At 44.4% G+C, this 18,389-nt stretch overlaps 2 protein-coding genes across 5 annotated transcripts in view; one reads left to right on the plus strand and one right to left on the minus strand.

The window, feature by feature from the left end:
• The first annotated feature begins 3,322 nt into the window (after nucleotides 1–3,322).
• On the plus strand, nucleotides 3,323–7,933 carry zgc:114119 (uncharacterized protein LOC619273 homolog). 2 transcript variants are annotated; one of them, XM_034544569.1, is made up of 5 exons: nucleotides 3,323–3,511; nucleotides 3,846–4,095; nucleotides 4,911–5,069; nucleotides 5,326–5,415; nucleotides 6,085–7,933. In XM_034544569.1, exons 2-5 carry the CDS (start codon nucleotides 3,850–3,852, stop codon nucleotides 6,181–6,183), a joined length of 594 nt encoding a protein of 197 aa, XP_034400460.1. In that variant the 5' UTR covers nucleotides 3,323–3,511; nucleotides 3,846–3,849; the 3' UTR covers nucleotides 6,184–7,933. The 2 variants fall into 2 exon arrangements, with proteins under 2 accessions (XP_034400460.1, XP_034400459.1); XM_034544568.1 differs by having other exon boundaries at nucleotides 3,341–3,511; nucleotides 4,911–5,078.
• A 144-nt stretch (nucleotides 7,934–8,077) lies between these two features.
• Nucleotides 8,078–18,389, minus strand: part of ext1c (exostoses (multiple) 1c) — a 63,604-nt gene continuing 53,292 nt past the window's right edge. For all 3 annotated transcript variants that reach the window (XM_034544573.1, XM_034544572.1, XM_034544570.1), the window contains exons 3-12: nucleotides 17,917–18,010; nucleotides 15,310–15,417; nucleotides 13,763–13,882; nucleotides 11,927–12,059; nucleotides 11,293–11,411; nucleotides 11,037–11,132; nucleotides 10,489–10,575; nucleotides 10,219–10,379; nucleotides 8,789–8,960; nucleotides 8,078–8,684 (exon numbers count right to left, since the gene is read on the minus strand). In XM_034544573.1, the coding sequence (XP_034400464.1) occupies nucleotides 8,499–8,684; nucleotides 8,789–8,960; nucleotides 10,219–10,379; nucleotides 10,489–10,575; nucleotides 11,037–11,132; nucleotides 11,293–11,411; nucleotides 11,927–12,059; nucleotides 13,763–13,882; nucleotides 15,310–15,417; nucleotides 17,917–18,010 (1,276 nt within the window). In that variant the 3' untranslated portion in view covers nucleotides 8,078–8,498. The remainder of the gene's footprint in view (nucleotides 8,685–8,788; nucleotides 8,961–10,218; nucleotides 10,380–10,488; nucleotides 10,576–11,036; nucleotides 11,133–11,292; nucleotides 11,412–11,926; nucleotides 12,060–13,762; nucleotides 13,883–15,309; nucleotides 15,418–17,916; nucleotides 18,011–18,389) is intronic.

Here is an 18,389-nt window from a genome sequence, read left to right on the forward strand (position 1 = left end):
TTAGCATGGTTATTTGTATTATGTTGTGCGTTGTATAGACAAGTCTGCTGTCATCTTAATATGTTAGATATGAAGCAGCAGGTTCTGCCCTGCAATGGAAATAATAATAATAATAATTTAAAAAAAACTTTAATTGTCCTTGTTTCATGGCATTCTTAAATTGAGAAATTGTGCAAATGGTCTTATTCTTAAAATAAGGCAAATAATCTTGTCACTGCACTGGGTTTTATTGTAAAATATTGTTATAGTCTGTTTCTGGTTCATTCTAGCTCAAAATTAGCTGGTATATCTTATCAAGATAAAGTAAGGCCTACTTTCTTAAAATAAGATAATTTTTCTAATCAAAACATGCTTGACAAGATTAATATTCTTTTTGGGCAAAAAATAAGACTTATTTTCTTGATACAAGGCTTTTTTTACTTTCTTGAAATTCCTTTTTTGCAGTGCAGTTTGACTTTCAGTCAAACTCAGAATTACACGTTCTGAATGTGAGAGATGTCGATCATTTCAGTTGACCTGAAACTGAATAACACAATAGTCCATATTTCATTGATTATGAGTCTGTGAGAGGGTATTTCCCTCCATTCTACAATGGAGGGGTTAGTTTCAGCGCTTTCTCTGATAACACAGGAATTCCACTCGGTTTACTTTGACCTTTTCTTTCTCTTTTCTTTTCTTTTTTCTCTCCCCCAATGAACATAAATCTGATTACAGCCCATTTGCGTTCACCTTGCCGGTTGCCGATCTGCTGGAGTCGTGCCACCGTGATGTTTAGCTTTTGATATCAAGTCTGTGGAGGAGAACAAATAAATACTTAAGGCCCCTTATCACGGTGTGACCGCCTTGCACAATTTTGGTGTGCCACTTAATATGAGCACCACAAAAAAAGGAGGTATGGAGTTTGACATAACGTTGGATACAGTTTCAGCTCAGCAGCGTTTTACTTTTTTAAAGACCCAATTTATCATCCCATGAAAGTTCAAATGATCTATTTCTAAGGAAAGGACACAGTTGATGCACAGTTGCAACCCACAAATCCACATGTGGCTTCTTAGAGCACGCGGCCCTCTGATCGTCACCATCACACAGCCTCAAGGACAGAAGGGGGAAACAACACTGGTCCGTGAAACTGCTCCTTCTGCCAGCGGCCGAGTGTTCGTGTTGCTTTATCAGCTGTGTTATCACCGTGCTGCATATTTCCTGGTATGGGGCCTTTTTAAATGCCTCTTTGAGATAAACCCCGGTGACCCTTTTGTAAATCAGTGCCGCTGCGTATTTAATTTGTTACACTACGCTTGTAGGATTAATTTAGAAACCCTCCCCGAAGGCCCTTGTCTTGCTCCGATATCGAATATGTAATAAAGTCCTTTTGTTTTGCGTCAAGTAATGTTTTATTACCTCTGTAGGCTATAGGGAATTCAGCCGCAATGATGAGATAATTCAAAATTGTGGCATATAGGGATGGAACCAAACATGTTTTCATCTGGAAATGTTATTCTGTATTCTTTTTAGGTTACGTTATGGCTTTGAATGGTCAAGTAACACGAGCAAATGTGTTTGATATTATTTCATTTGTGTACAAATTACCGTGTTATTATTATTTTCATTACTGATCCAAAGGTTGTGTGAAATGAAAGATTCCCTCAGATAATAGAGATGTTGTCTTGATGATTGATCTCATTAAAAATTGATTTGAACCTGGATGCTGTTGTTTCTTTGTTGTTTGTTTCTTTCCTATAAGCACTCAAGTTCATTTGGATGTTTAATTGTCAAATCAGGCAAAGTATGTGTAATTGTCTTCTATAATCATCATGGCTGCCAATAGAAAAACACAACAAATAAAACAAACAAAGAAAGAAGTGCGAAACATTTAGAAAGCCATAAAGTGAAGATGGAGCCGTGCCCAGTTCCTGATGAACGTGCTGCTTCTGATTGTCTCTTTGACTATCCCTGCTGTTCATTGTTTTCAGTGGGTTCCTTCAATGCCCGCCTGCCAACCAAATCTCCCTCAGGATACTATTAAGGCTGGAGCTGAAGTACTGCAGTGAACACAAACATGGGAGGGGGGAGCAGGAACCTCCCAACAGTTCAGAGTCAAAACAGGGTGTAGATGACTTAGTGCAGGGACACAGAGCAGAGCAGGGAAGAGTTCAATTAGAATTGAAAATATATGCAAATAATAATAATAATAATAATGCATTAAATTTATATAGTGCTTTTCGTAGTACTCAAAGACACTTTACAAAACATTTAAAATCATCATAAGAGCTATACAATAAAAACAAATAAAGACAATATGAACATAGAGCACAAAATCACACATTAAAAGCCGTTCTGAAGAGGTGGGTTCTGATTTGTGATTTGAATATGGAAAGATCCTGTATTTCAAAACCAAACTTAAACTTAAAAGTTGTATCAGATAGTTATACCTGCATGGGTATTTCATTTGCAAAGGTGAACAAAGGGCCCTTTAAACTGTTATCCACACCACATGAAAAAAACACCTAAATATACTTCCTCAAAGGTTTGAGCATGACAGAGTGCAACCTTTGATCTTATGTGCTGATTCAACAAATAAGGAAAGCAGGTCAGTACAAGAATGATACATGATTTGCCTTTACCAAATCTCACGGGGCTGGCTGGGCTTCAACTTCTGACTCATACGATGTTCATTCAACCCACGTAATAAACAAGTCGCACTAATACATTACATTACATGTCATTTAGCTGACGCTTTTATACAAAGCGACTTACAATAAGTGCATTAAACCATGAGTCCAAACTCAGAACAACAAGAATCAAATAATATAATACAATAATAATAACAGGTGAGATCCTGCTATTATTATTGTATTAGTGCAATTTGTTTATTTAATTTCTCCATTTAGTTATGGGCAACAGAATAAGGTGTATTTGATCAATCGAAAAGGCAACAGAGGTTAATTTTTAAATACATTATGCATACGTGTAGCATTAAAGTGATGCATTACTGAATTACTGAATGACCCAACAGTGCTGTATGTAAAACAGTTCAAATTGGCTCCACCTAAAGGGGCAATAAAAATGAAATGAAATGCTGCTTGCAGTGTTGCATCAGTGACATCTATCCAACAACAAATCAACCCATACTGATGATAATAGGCCTCGTATTGTAATTTCACTTAAAATGTCGAATGGAGGACTTCACTTGGGCATGGTTTACCTCACAGTAGTGCTTCTTCTGCTCACATAAAGGACCCGAATACACGGGAGTAAGGTCGGTGTTTACGTTTACTCACGCCACACTTTTCTCCATCTAGCGGTGGGAAACGCGTCCTCCTGTGACCGGAAGTGACGCGGAGGAAACCAATCACGCGCAAGCGCTCTCTGAAAGAAATGAGTGGGGCGGTCTCATTATTATGTCGTATTCAAATAATTAAATAAGCAAAGCGTTATTTTTATAAATTTTTTTGCAGCTAGAGGTGAAGATTTTTTTGAACGGCGGCGCTTACCCGGAAGGACGTTGTGTTTGGTAAGCGGTGTTCTGTACTACCAGCTAGTTAGCTCGCTAGCTAACGGCTAACTAGCTTCACATAAACGCTGTGTGGTTTGGCTTCTGCATGCGAGGAAAAACACGTTTTTTCTTTGGTGCCTGACATATGTTCAAGGAACAGACGCATTGACTCTACGGAGTTTGTTGTAAATATCGGGTATTAGGTGAGGTACATGGCGTTAGGTAGGTTAGAGCGGTGGGACTTTATGCAAATCAGCTATTTTCAAACCGATATCGGCGCGAGTCAAATTCCGAATACTGTGCTCTCGCGTGACCGTTTTGTACTTGTCTCTGTATTATTCTTTTCGCCCAGAGGGATGGCGGCCTCGTTGCCTCAGAAGGCGGGGATGGCAGGGATGCCCCCGCAGCAGCAGCAGCAGCAGCAGCAGCAGCAGTCCCACCTGCCCCCCAGTGCCGCCTCGGCCGCAGGTCAGCAGCCCATGCCCCCCCAGGGAGCCCTGAGAGAGATCTCCCCGGTGTTCCTCTGTCGGATCGGACAGGAGACCGTCCAAGACATTGTCACGCGCACCATGGAGATCTTTCAAATCACGAGATCTGCGCAGGTACTGAGATATTGGAAGCTACGAATGTGCATTTAACAAATAGTTAAAGTTGCTGTTTTCTTCCTATGAAAAACCAGTCGGCACTAGTTTTCGCCACCTATCTACCTTCCTGCTATCAAAAAACATAATAATTTAAGTTACAAAATACAGTATAACAATTTCTTCTCTAAGAGATCTTGCAATAGCTACTGTTGGAACACTTCAGTTCTAACAGTAACTGTGTATAAAAAGTACAACCATCTGGTCCTGGCTGCCTCAGCTGTGTGTGAATGTTAACTGACTGGCTGCTGTTTTTCTCTCTAGCTGACAGGGTTCCTCTGTTGTCTGTCAGTCTGCATTTGTCCCATCCCTGTTCTGGCATATCTGATTGGCATGCTTGTCAGCATCTGTCTTATTCATCCTTCCGTCTCCACCTGATCTGTGTCTCTCTAATTATCTCTCACTGTGAGTCTCAGTGTATCACTCACCTCCCCCAGCTTGTCCTTGCCCATTAAATTGAGCAGTTTTTAATTTTTTTACCCGCACTGAAAACTCTGAGCGAAGGAGCCCCATCAGGAACAGAGTCAAATATTGCGTTGCGATGCATTTCACATCTTGACACATCACCGTCCGCACTTAACAAAAAAAAAAAAAGAAGCAAGAGGGGGAGTTCATAACCGTGTCTTACAGTATTAGCCTCTTACCCATCACAAAATGTACATAAAAAAATGAAACAATCAACTTCTGATATCTGCACTTTACACAGCTTTCTGAACCGAAAAATGTCCCATGACCGTTTTAACCGACTAGAAACACTTGTGTGCCTTTTGACGTAGCTTCCCAACGGTGTGACCCAGGGCCAGGCGATGTACCAGGACCGCTTCGGGAAGCTCCAGGAACACCTACGGCAGCTCGCCCTGCTGTTCCGAAAGCTCCGGCTCCTGTACGAACGCTGTGTGGAGATGACCTCTGACCTGCAGGAGGAGCCATCAGAGGTCAGTAAGGTAGCATTAGATTTTTGCTTAGATATTAGTTTCATGGTTTCTTTTCAAATATTCAGCTTCTTTAAAAAAATTAATAATCTGGAAATAAATTATACAAATTGCTTGAAAACACACTGAACGTGATTTAATCTCTGATACGAGCTTGATTAAATGCATTTGCAGATTTGTCTGTGTATCTTCTGCCACTTTTCTTTCAGTTTTAACAGGATGGGTAAAAAAACTTTTTGCGTATGCTCTGCCTCTTCAGCTTCTGCCCTATGTTGGAGAGGAGCTGGTTACTATCAAAGTGGAGCCCTGCAGTGCCGCTGTCAACCAGGAGAGAAAAGAGGTTCTAGAGGTATGCATTCCGGTTTCCTTTTCGTCACAAGGATTAATTACCACAGTGCTGTTGTCATATTGCAATACAAGTAGTTGTTATCCTGCAGCAACCCACGCACTAATATATGAAATACAAGCAAAGTCATTCCAGATTGTTGGCGTGTGCCTCGTATTGCCAGATGTTGAAGTGATACGTGGTCCAAGTCCAACGCCGCTGCAGCTAATGAGCTCCCCCATTAAGCTTTGGAGGAACACTGAGCGAGACAAAAATATGTAGCTTTTAAAGTCCACTCCAAATGCCTGTAGATGGCAGCGGTGAGACAGGCCATGGTGTTTTGGGTGAAATGCAGGAACCATGCATCATGTGCACCATAAGTACATTTGAAATCGGGTTCTTTTTTTCTGAACATTAGAGCCAATATTCCAGCGGGATGAAGATTTCAGGCATGTTTAGAGATTTCAGAACAGTGGAAATGTTTACCTCTGAACTGCAATCTTTATAAAACCATTTTAAAAAAGTAACAAAATCCTCATGCAAAAACGATTGTAAATAAGCCTCAACTATTGATAATGTTTTTTGGTGAGCAAACTAGGTGTCCCGATCTTACGATTGTAAGGATGGTCAACGCGAAAGTTTCCGCTTCCGCGAGGAGTTTTACTGATGAATGTCCCTCTGGTTCGCCCACAGAAGGTACGCCAGAAGAACCAGGAGATGAAGGTTCTGATGGATCAGATGAGGAACCTGTTGTGGGATGTCAACGCCATGCTGACGCTCAGGAAGTGCTAGTCCCGCTAGATCCACACTCTCTTCTTTTCTTTTTGAGAGAGAGATCCATTCCTCCACAGGCATACGGACCAGTTGAAATGAGGGAATATTTCGGTTTGATATGGATTATGGGACCTTTCACCTTAGGGTGCACCTCCTTTGTGTTGGCACTTCATCACTGAAGCTCACAAGTCACTCACGGTTCACAGAGCTGCTATTTATTTTTGTATTTTTTTTAATGTTGAAGCTGTTGGCGTGGGAAACTATTAAGATAGGATACTACTTGATGGATGCTTGAAAAAAAGGACAACCTGATACACTCCAACTCCTCTTTTTTTTTTTTTTTACAAGGCAGCTGACAACCCAGTTAATGTTTGACAAGTGCTCCATAACTGTTATTGTGTCACTGTTTATTCTCACTACTTTTTTTTTTTTATAGTTGAAATAATGAGTTAAAACCTGTTTTGCCTCAGCGTGAAAAAAAAAGTTTAGTTGTAGTTTAAAAAAAAAGAAGCTTTATTCATGGTGTTTTCTCCCGTGGGTGCTGACTCCAGACAGACTTGAATTCACTGCAGGGCTTCCAGGAAGCACAGAAGCTGATCTGGTGACGACTGCTTAGAATATGAACAATTGCCCTTCTTATGTTCTGTCAGTAGTAACAAAATCAAATTAGCCAATTGGCAGCTATGTATCTCAGGTGCTGTGTGTGTGTGTGTGTGTGTGTGTGTGTGTGTGTGTGTGTGTGTGTGTGTGTGTGTGCGTGTGTGCGTGTGCGTGTGTGTGTGTGTGTGCGCGCATGCTTAATGAGATTAGCTTCCTGAGTGCTAGACAGCACACCTGTTTACCCTGAAGGGGTTGAGACTTGATTGCCTGTGAATTTATTTTTGTAAACTGTCTGACAAAGTGTCGTCCCACTGGGTCACTTTCTGTTTTGTATGAAATAAAAACAAAACGGTTTAAACATGTACATTTTAAGTCCCGCCTCTGGAAGCAAGGCCGGCACCAGCTCTGACTTTTCAGTCGTCGTTTTAAATTCCGACCCCGAGGCTCGACGTGGGAATGCGTGTTTTTTTTTTTTTTTTTCCGTTGATCTGTCTTTACACGGCTCTAAAGCGTCTCGTCAGTGTAGCGCTCCCACACGTCGAGGCAATCAAAATCCCCACCATCACAAAAATAAGAAAAACGAAGCACAATTGTGGGTAGAGTAATTTTCTTTTACTGCCAATGCAATCCGCCCAAAGGGTTTCTCAAATCAAATTGATTGCTAGGGTGAAAACAAAATCCAGTGGATTTCCACCGTAAGGCGCTCGCTGCTTGGCCCAGTACCCATCGAATAGGAAAAATGTGTTCACGCAACATGCACCGGGCTCATGGGCGTTTATTAACGAGCCGGGGAAATATTAAGTAGCATTGCGCTTAGTTGTGAGCAAGAAGTCAAAACGATTAATCAATCAACACTGATTAATTTGTAACTGTTTTTTCATGACCGATAACAAAATACTGGTCCTTTTTTTTGGTTCAAATTGTAAACAAATTAATTAAAAAAAGCACTTCACAGATGCTACTAATGCGGTGGGTTTGATGGTTTTCTCCGTATTCTTTGGACAACTTTTGCACTTCAGTCGACCTATGCTTTCTGTTTTTTCCAAGAAAAATGCTAGTCTCATCCTACATGTGTTGCTGTATGATGTGCAATCTGGTTTCTTCATCCCTACTGACAATATGAGAGAAGAAGAAGAAATAAACTGAAACTTGATGCATCGTCATGCCAGAGAGTTTGCATTTATAAATCTTTTTTTATTTTTATTGATTTGACAGTGAGCATTTTGATGGGAAATGATCTGTTTCCATGGCAACAGTTCCTGCACAGTAACGCTGTAGGAGTGCATGGCACCGACACCGAGCCCTCTCGGCACGAGACCGTCATTTCCTTGTCATTGTCACAGCAATAGCAGACATCCGAAGTGTTCACACACACACACGCGGTTCTTTCCTTTTTGTTTTTGTCGAGACCGTCCTTTCTCAGTAAGAGGCCCAATCACAGGAACTCTTGTCGAAGCCCCCTACATTTTTCTCCTTCCCAGGGGGGATCCTTCAAAGTTTCTTTCAGACTTAAATAGGCCCCTTTCCTCTTCATATTGCTATGTGTATCGTCCAGAACAGTCCACCAGGGTCTGTCTGATGATTGTACTTTGTCCACATCCCAGACCGTCCTTGAATGCCCCGCCATGACCGTCCAATTCATTTGTGGAAGTCCACCACCGGTTAGTCCAACGAGGCCGGCAGACCAGACCTCGGTGCCTCCCAGACCGCCCTGTCCGTTCCGCCCGTCGTCTCTATGCCCTCTCCAGGTCCTTGTACTTCTTGCGGAGGACAGACACTTGGTCTTTGAAGAGCACGGGGTCCAGGCGAAACTGGGAGTGGACCAGAGGCATGTAGCCAAACCAGCCGGCGAAGGTGTTGACGCACTCCTGCCGCTGGTTGAAGTGCTCCGGGTTGGCCCAGGGGACACTCTTTGTACCCTGCGAGTTCAGAACAAGACACGGTCATTCATCAACCGGCGCTCGCCTGACATTTGAGTCTGGCGAGCGGCCACGGACTGCTATGCACAAGCGGACGGGCCTACCTGCGGACTGGGCAGCTCCTTGTACTGCTTCCTTTGAGCCACTTTGATCGGCGGCAGGTGGGTCACAGCGGAGACCAGGAAGTTCATGAGGATGTCCTCGCAGTTGGAGGTGCGATCCACCAGAGTGCGTAGAGACTGGGGCAGGTAGTGGGAGAACAGGTAGTGGTAGTACCTGTGGGGCAGGGTCAAAGGTGTTACACAGGCATTAATAATGTTATTGACATTATATATATCAAAAATAAATATATAAATTAATCGGTGGATCGGACATCGAGTGTTTTCTTAATGAGAGCGAACCGGTTTGGGTACTTTGGAGATAAAGAGGGCGTTGTTGGATGAGCCTTAGTTAAAGAACGAACTTGTATAAATACAAAATAGAAATTGAAATAAAATAATACACATGTGACATTTTGAGTCAATTAGTGAAGCCTCTGAACGCCCACATGGGCGTTCTCAGCTATTCTGGCTGATTAGACCTCTGCTGAAGGTTGAAGGTGGGCCCCCGAGCTTTGATTGGGCGTTTATGAGGTCACACATCTTCCTCTGCCAATGAGAAGGACGACTCCGCCCCTACAGGTTTAAGAGAGCTAATCAGCCACAAAACACCTGCACGGTTGTCCAGAGTCCTCCTAACCGCTTGTTATGCAGAACAGACCATCACTGCCTACTGTCCTGTTTGACAACAGGAGGAGAATACCACCAGATGAAGGGACAAGCAAGAACTGACACCGCAGGTTTTTCTTATGGATCCTGTAAATAATATTACGTTAATTTATTGTCTTTATAAGACGCCATAATTCCTCGTGTTGGCAGGGGTATATCTCAAATCAATACGCGTGTCCTTAGTTCTGTCACATTTGGTGTTAAAAACACTTCTTGGCATCATAAATATATATATATATATATATATATATATATATATATATATATATACATATGGAACATTTTATCACCTCAATTACACACTGCCCTCTCATTCGTCTTGTAGGAATATATTATCACACCTATCGCGATAATAAAACCTGATGTTCTGTCTCTTTAATTCTAATTTTAGCCTCTTGTATTCGCACCCACAGCACAGTTAATCCCTTTTTTTTTTAAAGCTAAACGCTTAAAATAAAAAACGTATCGCACCGCGTAAAGGGACAATGTCATTTGTCACCGCCGGAGGCCAGGCAACCAGCACCTGTACGGCGGCGTCGAGCCAAAGGGGTACACAACGGTGTGATGTATGTTGATGATATGTATCTGTAAGTGGGATCAGATATTAATAGATACCCACTCAATTGAACTGAATATTCATTTGAACTCCCTTCATTTTTATTTCTCAATTTAAGTGGCGCGCGGGTATTGATGACCCCCCCCCCCCCCCCCCATGACCTTTCCCTGAAGATGGATCGACGTGCGACGGGCTTTAAATGGGCGCGCACCTGTGGTAGAAAGCGGCTCCGGTCAGGACGATGGAGTAGTCGTTGGTCCATTTGGAGGTGTAGCCCCAGGCGCGCTTCAGGGGATCCCAGAAGTGGCTCCTGGGGGGGTAGCCTACGATCCGCTCGGGGAAGCTCCGCCACACCAAGAAGGCAAAGTTCACCTGCAAGTACAGACATGGAGTGCTTATATGTCGCTGCCACTTTTTTTTATCATGAATATTGATTTTGGTATATGTGTGTGTTGTTCTGCTGTATTTAATACTAACGCACCTCACTGGTCAGCAGGACCGTATCCTCGTCCAAGCTCAGCACGGCTTCCGTCTCTATGGCAACGTGAGGTAGGAACCGACTGGTGGTCTGAGAGCAGAAATACAGGAGTAAGTCGTAGTTCCGGCGCCGGAGGCTCCGTGGTGTCTGGCCTGTGCTCAGAGGACGATGTGGAGAGCGAGCGGGAGATGATCGTGTTACACTAAATCATGTTGAGTGAGTGAGACGAGTGAATCGCTATAGATTTCTTTTTTTTTACTCGGGGAATAAAAATAAATACATAAAAAGAGAGAGAGAAAGGGAGACAGAAGAAATGTCCGGGACGAGTGACATTTATGAAACGGGAAAAAAAGCCGCGCGGCTCGGCGCACATGTCGGACATGCATGGATAGCGAAAAGGGACGGAGACAAATGGAAGAGAAGGACCAGAGAGATGGAGTAGCGGAGATCGAGGTGCATTAACGGAGCGAGCGACTGACAGTGTGTCACGCCGTCACTCAGACGGGCATCAGAGCGACCGGCTCTTCGGGGGCAAGTGCTCTGGCTCTCACCTTCCTCCTGCCGTCTGTCACTGTGAGAGGGACGGGCATGGGGGGCCATTTGCTCCGACTGGGTAGCGGCTTCTCGCTGTTCCAGAGAATAATGATCTGGACGAGAAAAGGGGGAGAATAGTAATTTGACATAACACGCACACAGAGATGGATGCATTAGAACGATCAGAAATGGCTGCTGATGAAAGTCTGCTTCCTCTTTTTTTCCCATTTCATCTTTTTCTTTTGCAACATTTGTGTTAGTTGGATTCTTTACCTGGGAGCAGTATTTTGACTTGGAGACCACCTGAAGCAGCTTCATGATTGGCTGGGACTGGGAGACCAGCGGGGAAATGGCATGGATGACTGCAGTGAACTCCTGACCCGGACTGACCCCTGAGCAAGGTCACAGAAACATCATATAAGGGTAGGCGAGATTTGCGTTCCCACGTGTTTTAATATTTAAGGTAAGGAAAGGTAAGGATGCGTATTGTCATTGTAAAAAACAAAACGAAATTAAGTTGGCAACTCAGTCAGTACAGCAGTAACAGGTAAAAACATGTATAAAAACATTTAAGACAGGACATTCTGATTTAAAAACAAGACATTTAAAAATAAATAAAACACAAGTTATTGTCTATTTGTGTCCCCCCCGCAGCACTGTCCGGTGTGAGCTGGGTGATTTATGAGATGTTCAAGGACGTATGAAAGTGCATCAGTCCATCGAGGATCATCGGATCAATTTAAAGCTGCTATATGTCTGAGGGGAGGGAGTCCCAACACTTGGGGAAATAATTATATTTCAATTTTCCGGTTGAGAGTGTTGATTGCTCGCCGCTGACATAAAGGCCTCCAAGTGCAATCAAGGTTTGCATGTTGTGCAGAGTGGTGTAAATGAAGAGCGCGTTTACCTAATCCCAGGTAATAGAAAGGGAAATGCGTGAGGTGAGTGGAGTACTCCGGCAGGACCAGCAGACCTCCCGGCAGCGAGTTCCACATGTACTTGTTCCTCGATATGTGAGAGAACACGCGGTCCTTAATGATCTGTGGAGGAGGAGAAAGAAGGGGGAGAAAAAAAAGAAGCAAACCGGATGAGGGGTTGCAATGCGAGGAGCAGGGAGAACAGTTAAGTGGCTGCTACGCTCATCTAGTATAAGCCTGCTCCACGTTATGATTATCATTTTTCCTCTCCCCTCTAAGCCGCTGGATGGGAGTCTTGGAGTCTCACGAAAACTCCACTGCAATTCCAGACCTGACACACTTGTGTCTGCACATTACAGCAATCCCGACTGATGTGTTTCCCATTGTGCGCCAACAGGAGGTGTCCGCATCCGCATCGGAAGCCCTTCCGCCTCGCTGACCTCGGGCTGACTGCACAGCTGTCTCCCATGGGGGAGAGGTTCCCCTCCGCACGCTGTATGTATATAAGCAGCTTATCGGCAACCTCCAGAGCCTCTCCTTTTTATTATCTCTGGCATAAATCCCCCCGCAGCAAATGCATTAGGGGCTGCCAGACCTGCCTTGACAAACATCAGAGTGCAAAGCCGTCCGCTCACTGTGCGATTTCTTAAGTTTTCAGAAGTGTGTGTGTGTGTGTGTGTGGGGGGGGGGGGGGGGGGGTTAAGTCTGGTGTTACCCCCCACGTTTTTTTTTGTTCTTTCCACGTGTTAAAATTGACGCTGGTAGTGTGCGCAAAAGATACGAGGGGGCCTGCAATTTCCTTTCATGCGTCGCCAAGACCCCCGGGCTAACCTTCAAACGACTTTCTTCTCAGCTACCTTGTTTTTATTTCTTTTTGGAAAAGTTTCTTCTCAGCTTATTCAAAGGCAGGAGGGTAAAACAAAAAGACGGACGGAGAAAAAGACTGGAAGCTAAAGCTGTCGAGTCCGTCCGTCCCCCGTCCCCCCCACGACTCAAAGATGAAAACTTCTTTTCTCAACCTGACCCGCGGTGATTTCTCACAGTCTGATAACAGCAACCGGCGAGGCAGAAACTGGCAGGTTGAGGCCAATATTTGAACTGTAATGATATATAATTTATGTGTATTAGGTGGATTTCTTAGGCGGACTGCTTTGGAGATGTTCCCGCGTTAAAAAAAAAAAACGGAGCAGAGAGACGAAGAGCCCCGTAATCATGATGATTGGGGGGGGTTGATTCTAATGGGAAAGGCCTTTACTGAAAGAGGGCTGGCGGTGGTCGGCAGCAACGACAGCACGGCTGAAATAACCTGTGTTTATAGCACAGGCTTCCTTTCGGGTGAAGATGTTTTTACTGCACATTCCTCGACGGAATTGTATGGTAGCGGGAAGAAAAAAAGTCTTCAGAGATCTACGTTACTTCAGTGAGTCGATACATCCAACATGGAGAGGGGGAGATGGACAGAAGTCTTAGTGGTGGCACGATGGGACGAAGCTGAGACTAGCTTCATGACTAGCTGGAGTTGACTAGTGGAATTTCTTGCAGGTTTATTACTTTGACGGGCAGATTTGTGTACAGGAAACTTGTGTTTGCCACAGGTTTGTGACACTTCCATAGTTTCAGGCACCAAATGGGAGAAAAGTCAACTTCGTCCAATTTGGAATTGCATTTTTTATTAATATTTTCTGACTGTCCTGTTCGTACTGCATGGGGTTTGTCCCGATGCTCCCAGGGTCCTCTGTTCTTGATGTAAACTAACACTGTGAGAGATTTGGCTCTATTTGCAATGCAAATGAAGGGAGTTTCGATGGTATAAGGCTGAGGCTCACCTCCAGTGTGGTGAGGACTATCTTGTCCACAGAGGAAAAGTACGCTTCCCACAGCATCTGGGTCCTCTGTCTGAGGGCCAGGACTCTCTCATTCCCTACTGCTCGCACTGTGGATGGCACCTGAAAAACAAAAGATGACACGAGTAAAACATCAAAGCGTTTTACTTTGGTTGTCAAATCTCTTAAAATAGACAAAAAAAAGAAGGAAATGGCATTTAAGTGATCAAAACTGTGTAAACCGCATCGGGTGGTTGCTTAATCTGGCCCCCTTTTTAAAAAAAACAACAAAAAAACACACACACACATTTGACACAGCTGATTTGGGGGTCTGTTTGTTCAGATCGCCTTTAAGTAATGAGGACCACATTTGGTAGATTTCAAGTGGATCACCAAAATTGATTTAAATCATTTAGAGAGCTGAGCCTTGCGGCTCAAACCGAGTGGGAGAAAGCCACGTGTGAACATGAGAAACAGTGGGAGAGATTGACTTCTTTAAACCCCTTTTTGTCTTCACAGCTAACGCATTTGGTAATGAGCGCCAGTTAAAGTGCCTCTCACTCTCCTTTCCCTGCTATTTCTAACCTCCTCACATAGCTCTGCAGTGCACTACCTTGCTCCAACCTTTCCCTTTCTTTCAGCAAAGAACATCTGGAGGGCGGCTTCACTATAGCGCCGTGCTCAGTTTGTCTGAAGTGCCGGCCCTCACTCAGCCTCTCCTGCAAAGAATAAAAAAAAATAATAATAATTTCACGCTACTTAACCTCCGAGCATATTTGTGCGCCGTATTATAGAGTTGTCTTATTTTTGCTGAGGTCGGCGCACTCGGCCCACCTCTGGCCTAACGTCTCCCTTCCTCTGAGCTCTCAGGGACTCGTTTGCGTTCATTAGCCTGCATGCCAATTCATGTCCTCTACTGGGGCCAGATCAATGCTGAGGAGACGCCATGTACTCTGTGTGAGGAGGAGAGATAAAGGTTGTAGCTGAGGGTGAGCTGGCTTTGCTTGCTCATTGTGTCTTTTGTGTGTGTGTGTGTGTGTGTGTGTGAGAAGAGACACAGGATGTGTGAGTGCTTTTGTACTGAAACTGGATTAACGCCCCTGTGGGTGTTTTAATCTCAAAGGGTTCCGACCTGTAGCCGCACTGCTTGATCCAGGTAATGGATGACGCCTCAAAGCGATCTCTCAATCAGCCTCTCTGTTCTTGTGGTTTACTCTCAAATGACAAATGACCACCGACTACAGCAACAGATGGAGGACATTTCAACCATTGGGGATTTAAAATAAATAAAAGTGAAGCGTGATTGATTTTGGCTCCCGCTGCCTTTTATGGTACTGGTTTATGAAGTCCATGTGGTCCCGTGTGACCACATAGACTCCACGCGTAGCAAGTGGCGTCAAGACGAAGGATGCGTTCAGGCGCTGAGCGGAGTGTCGTAACGGCCCACGAGCACGCTGGGCCCATCGGGCATCACCCTGAAGCTGAACCCAGCCATCAGGGGGTCGTAGTTGTGTGTCCGTGTGTCCGTGTGCACCTTTCTGTGCGCTTACCTGTAGCAGTAACCTCTCATCTCCCTCAATGACCGCCTGGTTCCACTGTATGACATCGGAGAACGGCAGCTCCCAACCGTTACTCAGCAGCACCGGGACACACGCCGCCTGGACACACACACACACACACACACACACACACACACACACACACACACACATAAAAATTTAGCGAGTCTTGGAGAGAAACTTTGACATTGATAAACCAACTGATAACACACTGAAAAAGTCCATATATATACAATATATATATATATTTAATTGTGATCTGCTGCAGTCTGACTGGGTTCCTCCCTCCTTTGCTGCCAGCTCTTCCTCGGCAGTAAACAGCATAACATGACATGAATATAATGTAATCTGAATGAGTTCAGCCACAGCTGCTTGGCACTACAAGGCTGAGCAGACATTATAATCAATACCCTTGTCTGTAAATGTATGTGCAGCTGTGTGTGTGTGTGTGTGTGTGTGTGTGTGTGTGTGTGTGTGTGTGTGTGTGTAAGACCCCTATAGGGTGGCTGCAATGAGTAATAATTCCTATCTCTCCTTTCCCAGGAAGCCCCAGAGGTTTGTTGAAGACTGTCACTCACAGGCATGCAAACACACAGATGTGGCTGACAGGACCGACTCTTTGTGTACTAATTAGGTACAACCTCTGAGGGGACGTATGCAGGGAAGTAGCTAAACTGATAAGAGAAAAGAGAGGGATGGGAGGAGAATGAGAAGGAACCGGCTGATACGTGGAGGCATCATGCTTTATTAAACAGATTTTTGATGTTGCCTCATCCGTTTCTTCTTTGACAGGTTTTTGATGTTGTCGTCCCTCCTCTCCCCCACCCCCCTCCCCCCACCTTCCCAATTTCTCTTTTCCCATCCTGCTCTCTTCCTCTGTGTATGTGGTCTGGAGTGTTGATAGGTCTGGGTGTTATTTTGCAATCCTAACACACTTCTTTTTTTCTAATTAAACCACCAGAGAACAGCAGCAGCAGCAGCAGCCAGAATTGGCGCAGATCAAACGCCCTCTCTGTGCCCAGCGGGGGCTCCCGCACGACTGCATTTCATCCCAGAAATAAACCTACTGAAGGACACTCGAACAAATAGGAGAACTTGTGTGTGTATGTAAGTGTCAGAATGAGCCGCGGGTTAGAACGAGGTCACACAAAGACTCCCAGAGTGATAATCCAAGGCCTCAAAATATGAAATGCAGCATGACGCTCGCCTGAGTCTCCACCCCCGTCCCCTCAAATAGATGAGGCACTCTGAGAGTGAGTTTGAAACATCTCATGCCCTCCCTTCCTTTGAGGTCTGGCTAACATGAATGCCTCTGTGCTGTGTAGTTGTTTGTGGTTGGTCTGCATTGTGAAATAGAGAAAGAGAAGTGTTTGAGTAAATGTGTCCGCGTGTATTGGAACGCTGGCAGCAAGTTTCCTACCACACTGGTATCGGTAATTGCCAGTTCTTCTGTGGGGCTCGGCTGGCACCAAAATGACAACAAAAAAAGAAAGGAAAAATACACCCGATCGAGAGAAAGATATCGTAAGTGCCTCGAATGTGAAAAAGGGAAGGAAAAGACTACGAGAGGACGGATGAAGAAGACGAGAGGAGAAAGAAAGGGACCATGACTGCTGCCAAGTGGCGTGTGGGGGTGTGTGTGTGTGTGTGTGTGTGTGTGTGTGTGTGTATTTGTCCATTCAGCAGACATCAGCGGTGGGGCAGGCTGCCACTCCTATGGACGCTTCCAGACCACTAACAAACACACACAGACACACACACACACACAGAAAGAAAACGGACAGAGTGGAATAAACCTCTGCAGCTCCTGCATTGTTTGTCTACTCGCACATTTCACTGATGGACTGATGGTGTGTGTGTGTGTGTGTGTGTCTGTGTTAATGGACTCATCTTAATTTAAAAGGCCTCGCGAATAGCAAATAAAGCAACACAATACAATGGTCCGGGAAAACAAAACAAACACTTGCAGACGTGACCATTAAGGTGTCAGTAAGCTAAGAAGACGACATCAACCTCGGCCCTGGAACGTAAACATTGTGCATCCTGGTGCACGTCCTCGTATACTGAGCTGTATATGAGCTGCAGCTCACTGAAGCGGGGGGCCGTTTCCTTGGGAAACGTATAATTTGGACCCTGTCAACAGTGTTGTTCTGCTGATTGCTGCGTCAACATGCCTCCGAGAAACTGGAGAATAACGGCTCGAATAATGCAAAAGAGTACAAATCAATGTTACTCGTTATTTTCTGGGCAAATGAGGGATTTGTACTTGGTAACGACCCTAAATAGGATAAGCGGTTTGGATAATGGAATGGAACATACAGTGTTGCGTAATATCAGTGGTCGTGTGTAGTCTTAAATCTCCCGAAGACTCGTTGTTTTGTTTTTTTGTTGCTCGACAGCATTAAATATTGACAAAACATAGTGACAGTGAAAGTAGAGGGGGTGTTGGGTTGATCACTGTCCCATCGCTCAGCAGCAGGAAGCTGGTCGAGGACATCACGTTGTAAGGCAGAGGAATGCAGGTCTGCCGCCTGATCGCACGGTCGACTTCTAAAACTGAATATTGTTGTATCACATTGAACAGCGTGTATATTTCACCTGTAGAGACTCCAGGAAGCGAAAGGAGCCCAGGCGTCGGCCTCGAGGCACCAAGCAGAAGGTGGAGTTTCGGAGGAGCTCCTGGTAATCAAACCTGGAAGAAAAAAAAGAGAGAGGAAAACATTAAAATACATGGATCTGTATATTATATTTCATTAAAAGAAATGTTTGCAGCATTCAAAGCAGGTATGGGGTGAAAGTTTAAGATGCGTCGTTCAAGCTCTATTGGAGAGTCCAACGTTTGGCTCCACAGCGCGGTCATGTGTCAGTATATCCGTGTGAAAGTATTTGACAGTAAATATAGAGTTATGCCTCTGAATATGCTTTGTATGTGTTCAGATAAGCCAAGATGTTTGGCATTCTTAGCCTCTGTACGTTTTCTGGGAGAATGGAAACGCACACATTCAGTAAATTACAGTAAAATAGACTATAGATTATAGTAAAGCCTTCAATAAATATGGACCCATGTCCAC

This window comes from Cyclopterus lumpus, chromosome 11 (assembly GCF_009769545.1).
Source record: "Cyclopterus lumpus isolate fCycLum1 chromosome 11, fCycLum1.pri, whole genome shotgun sequence".
NCBI lineage: Eukaryota > Metazoa > Chordata > Actinopteri > Perciformes > Cyclopteridae > Cyclopterus > Cyclopterus lumpus.

What these genes read in the sequence shown, in the direction of transcription:
- zgc:114119 (XM_034544568.1), top strand. Translation starts at nt 3,850, where the DNA reads ATGGCGGCCTCGTTGCCTCAGAAGGCGGGGATGGCAGGGATGCCCCCG. An exon ending in AAATCACGAGATCTGCGCAG is followed by an intron (nt 4,096 to 4,910) that starts GTACTGAGATAT and finishes CTTTTGACGTAG; the next exon opens with CTTCCCAACGGTGTGACCCA. An exon ending in AGCCATCAGAGGTCAGTAAG is followed by an intron (nt 5,079 to 5,325) that starts GTAGCATTAGAT and finishes CTGCCTCTTCAG; the next exon opens with CTTCTGCCCTATGTTGGAGA.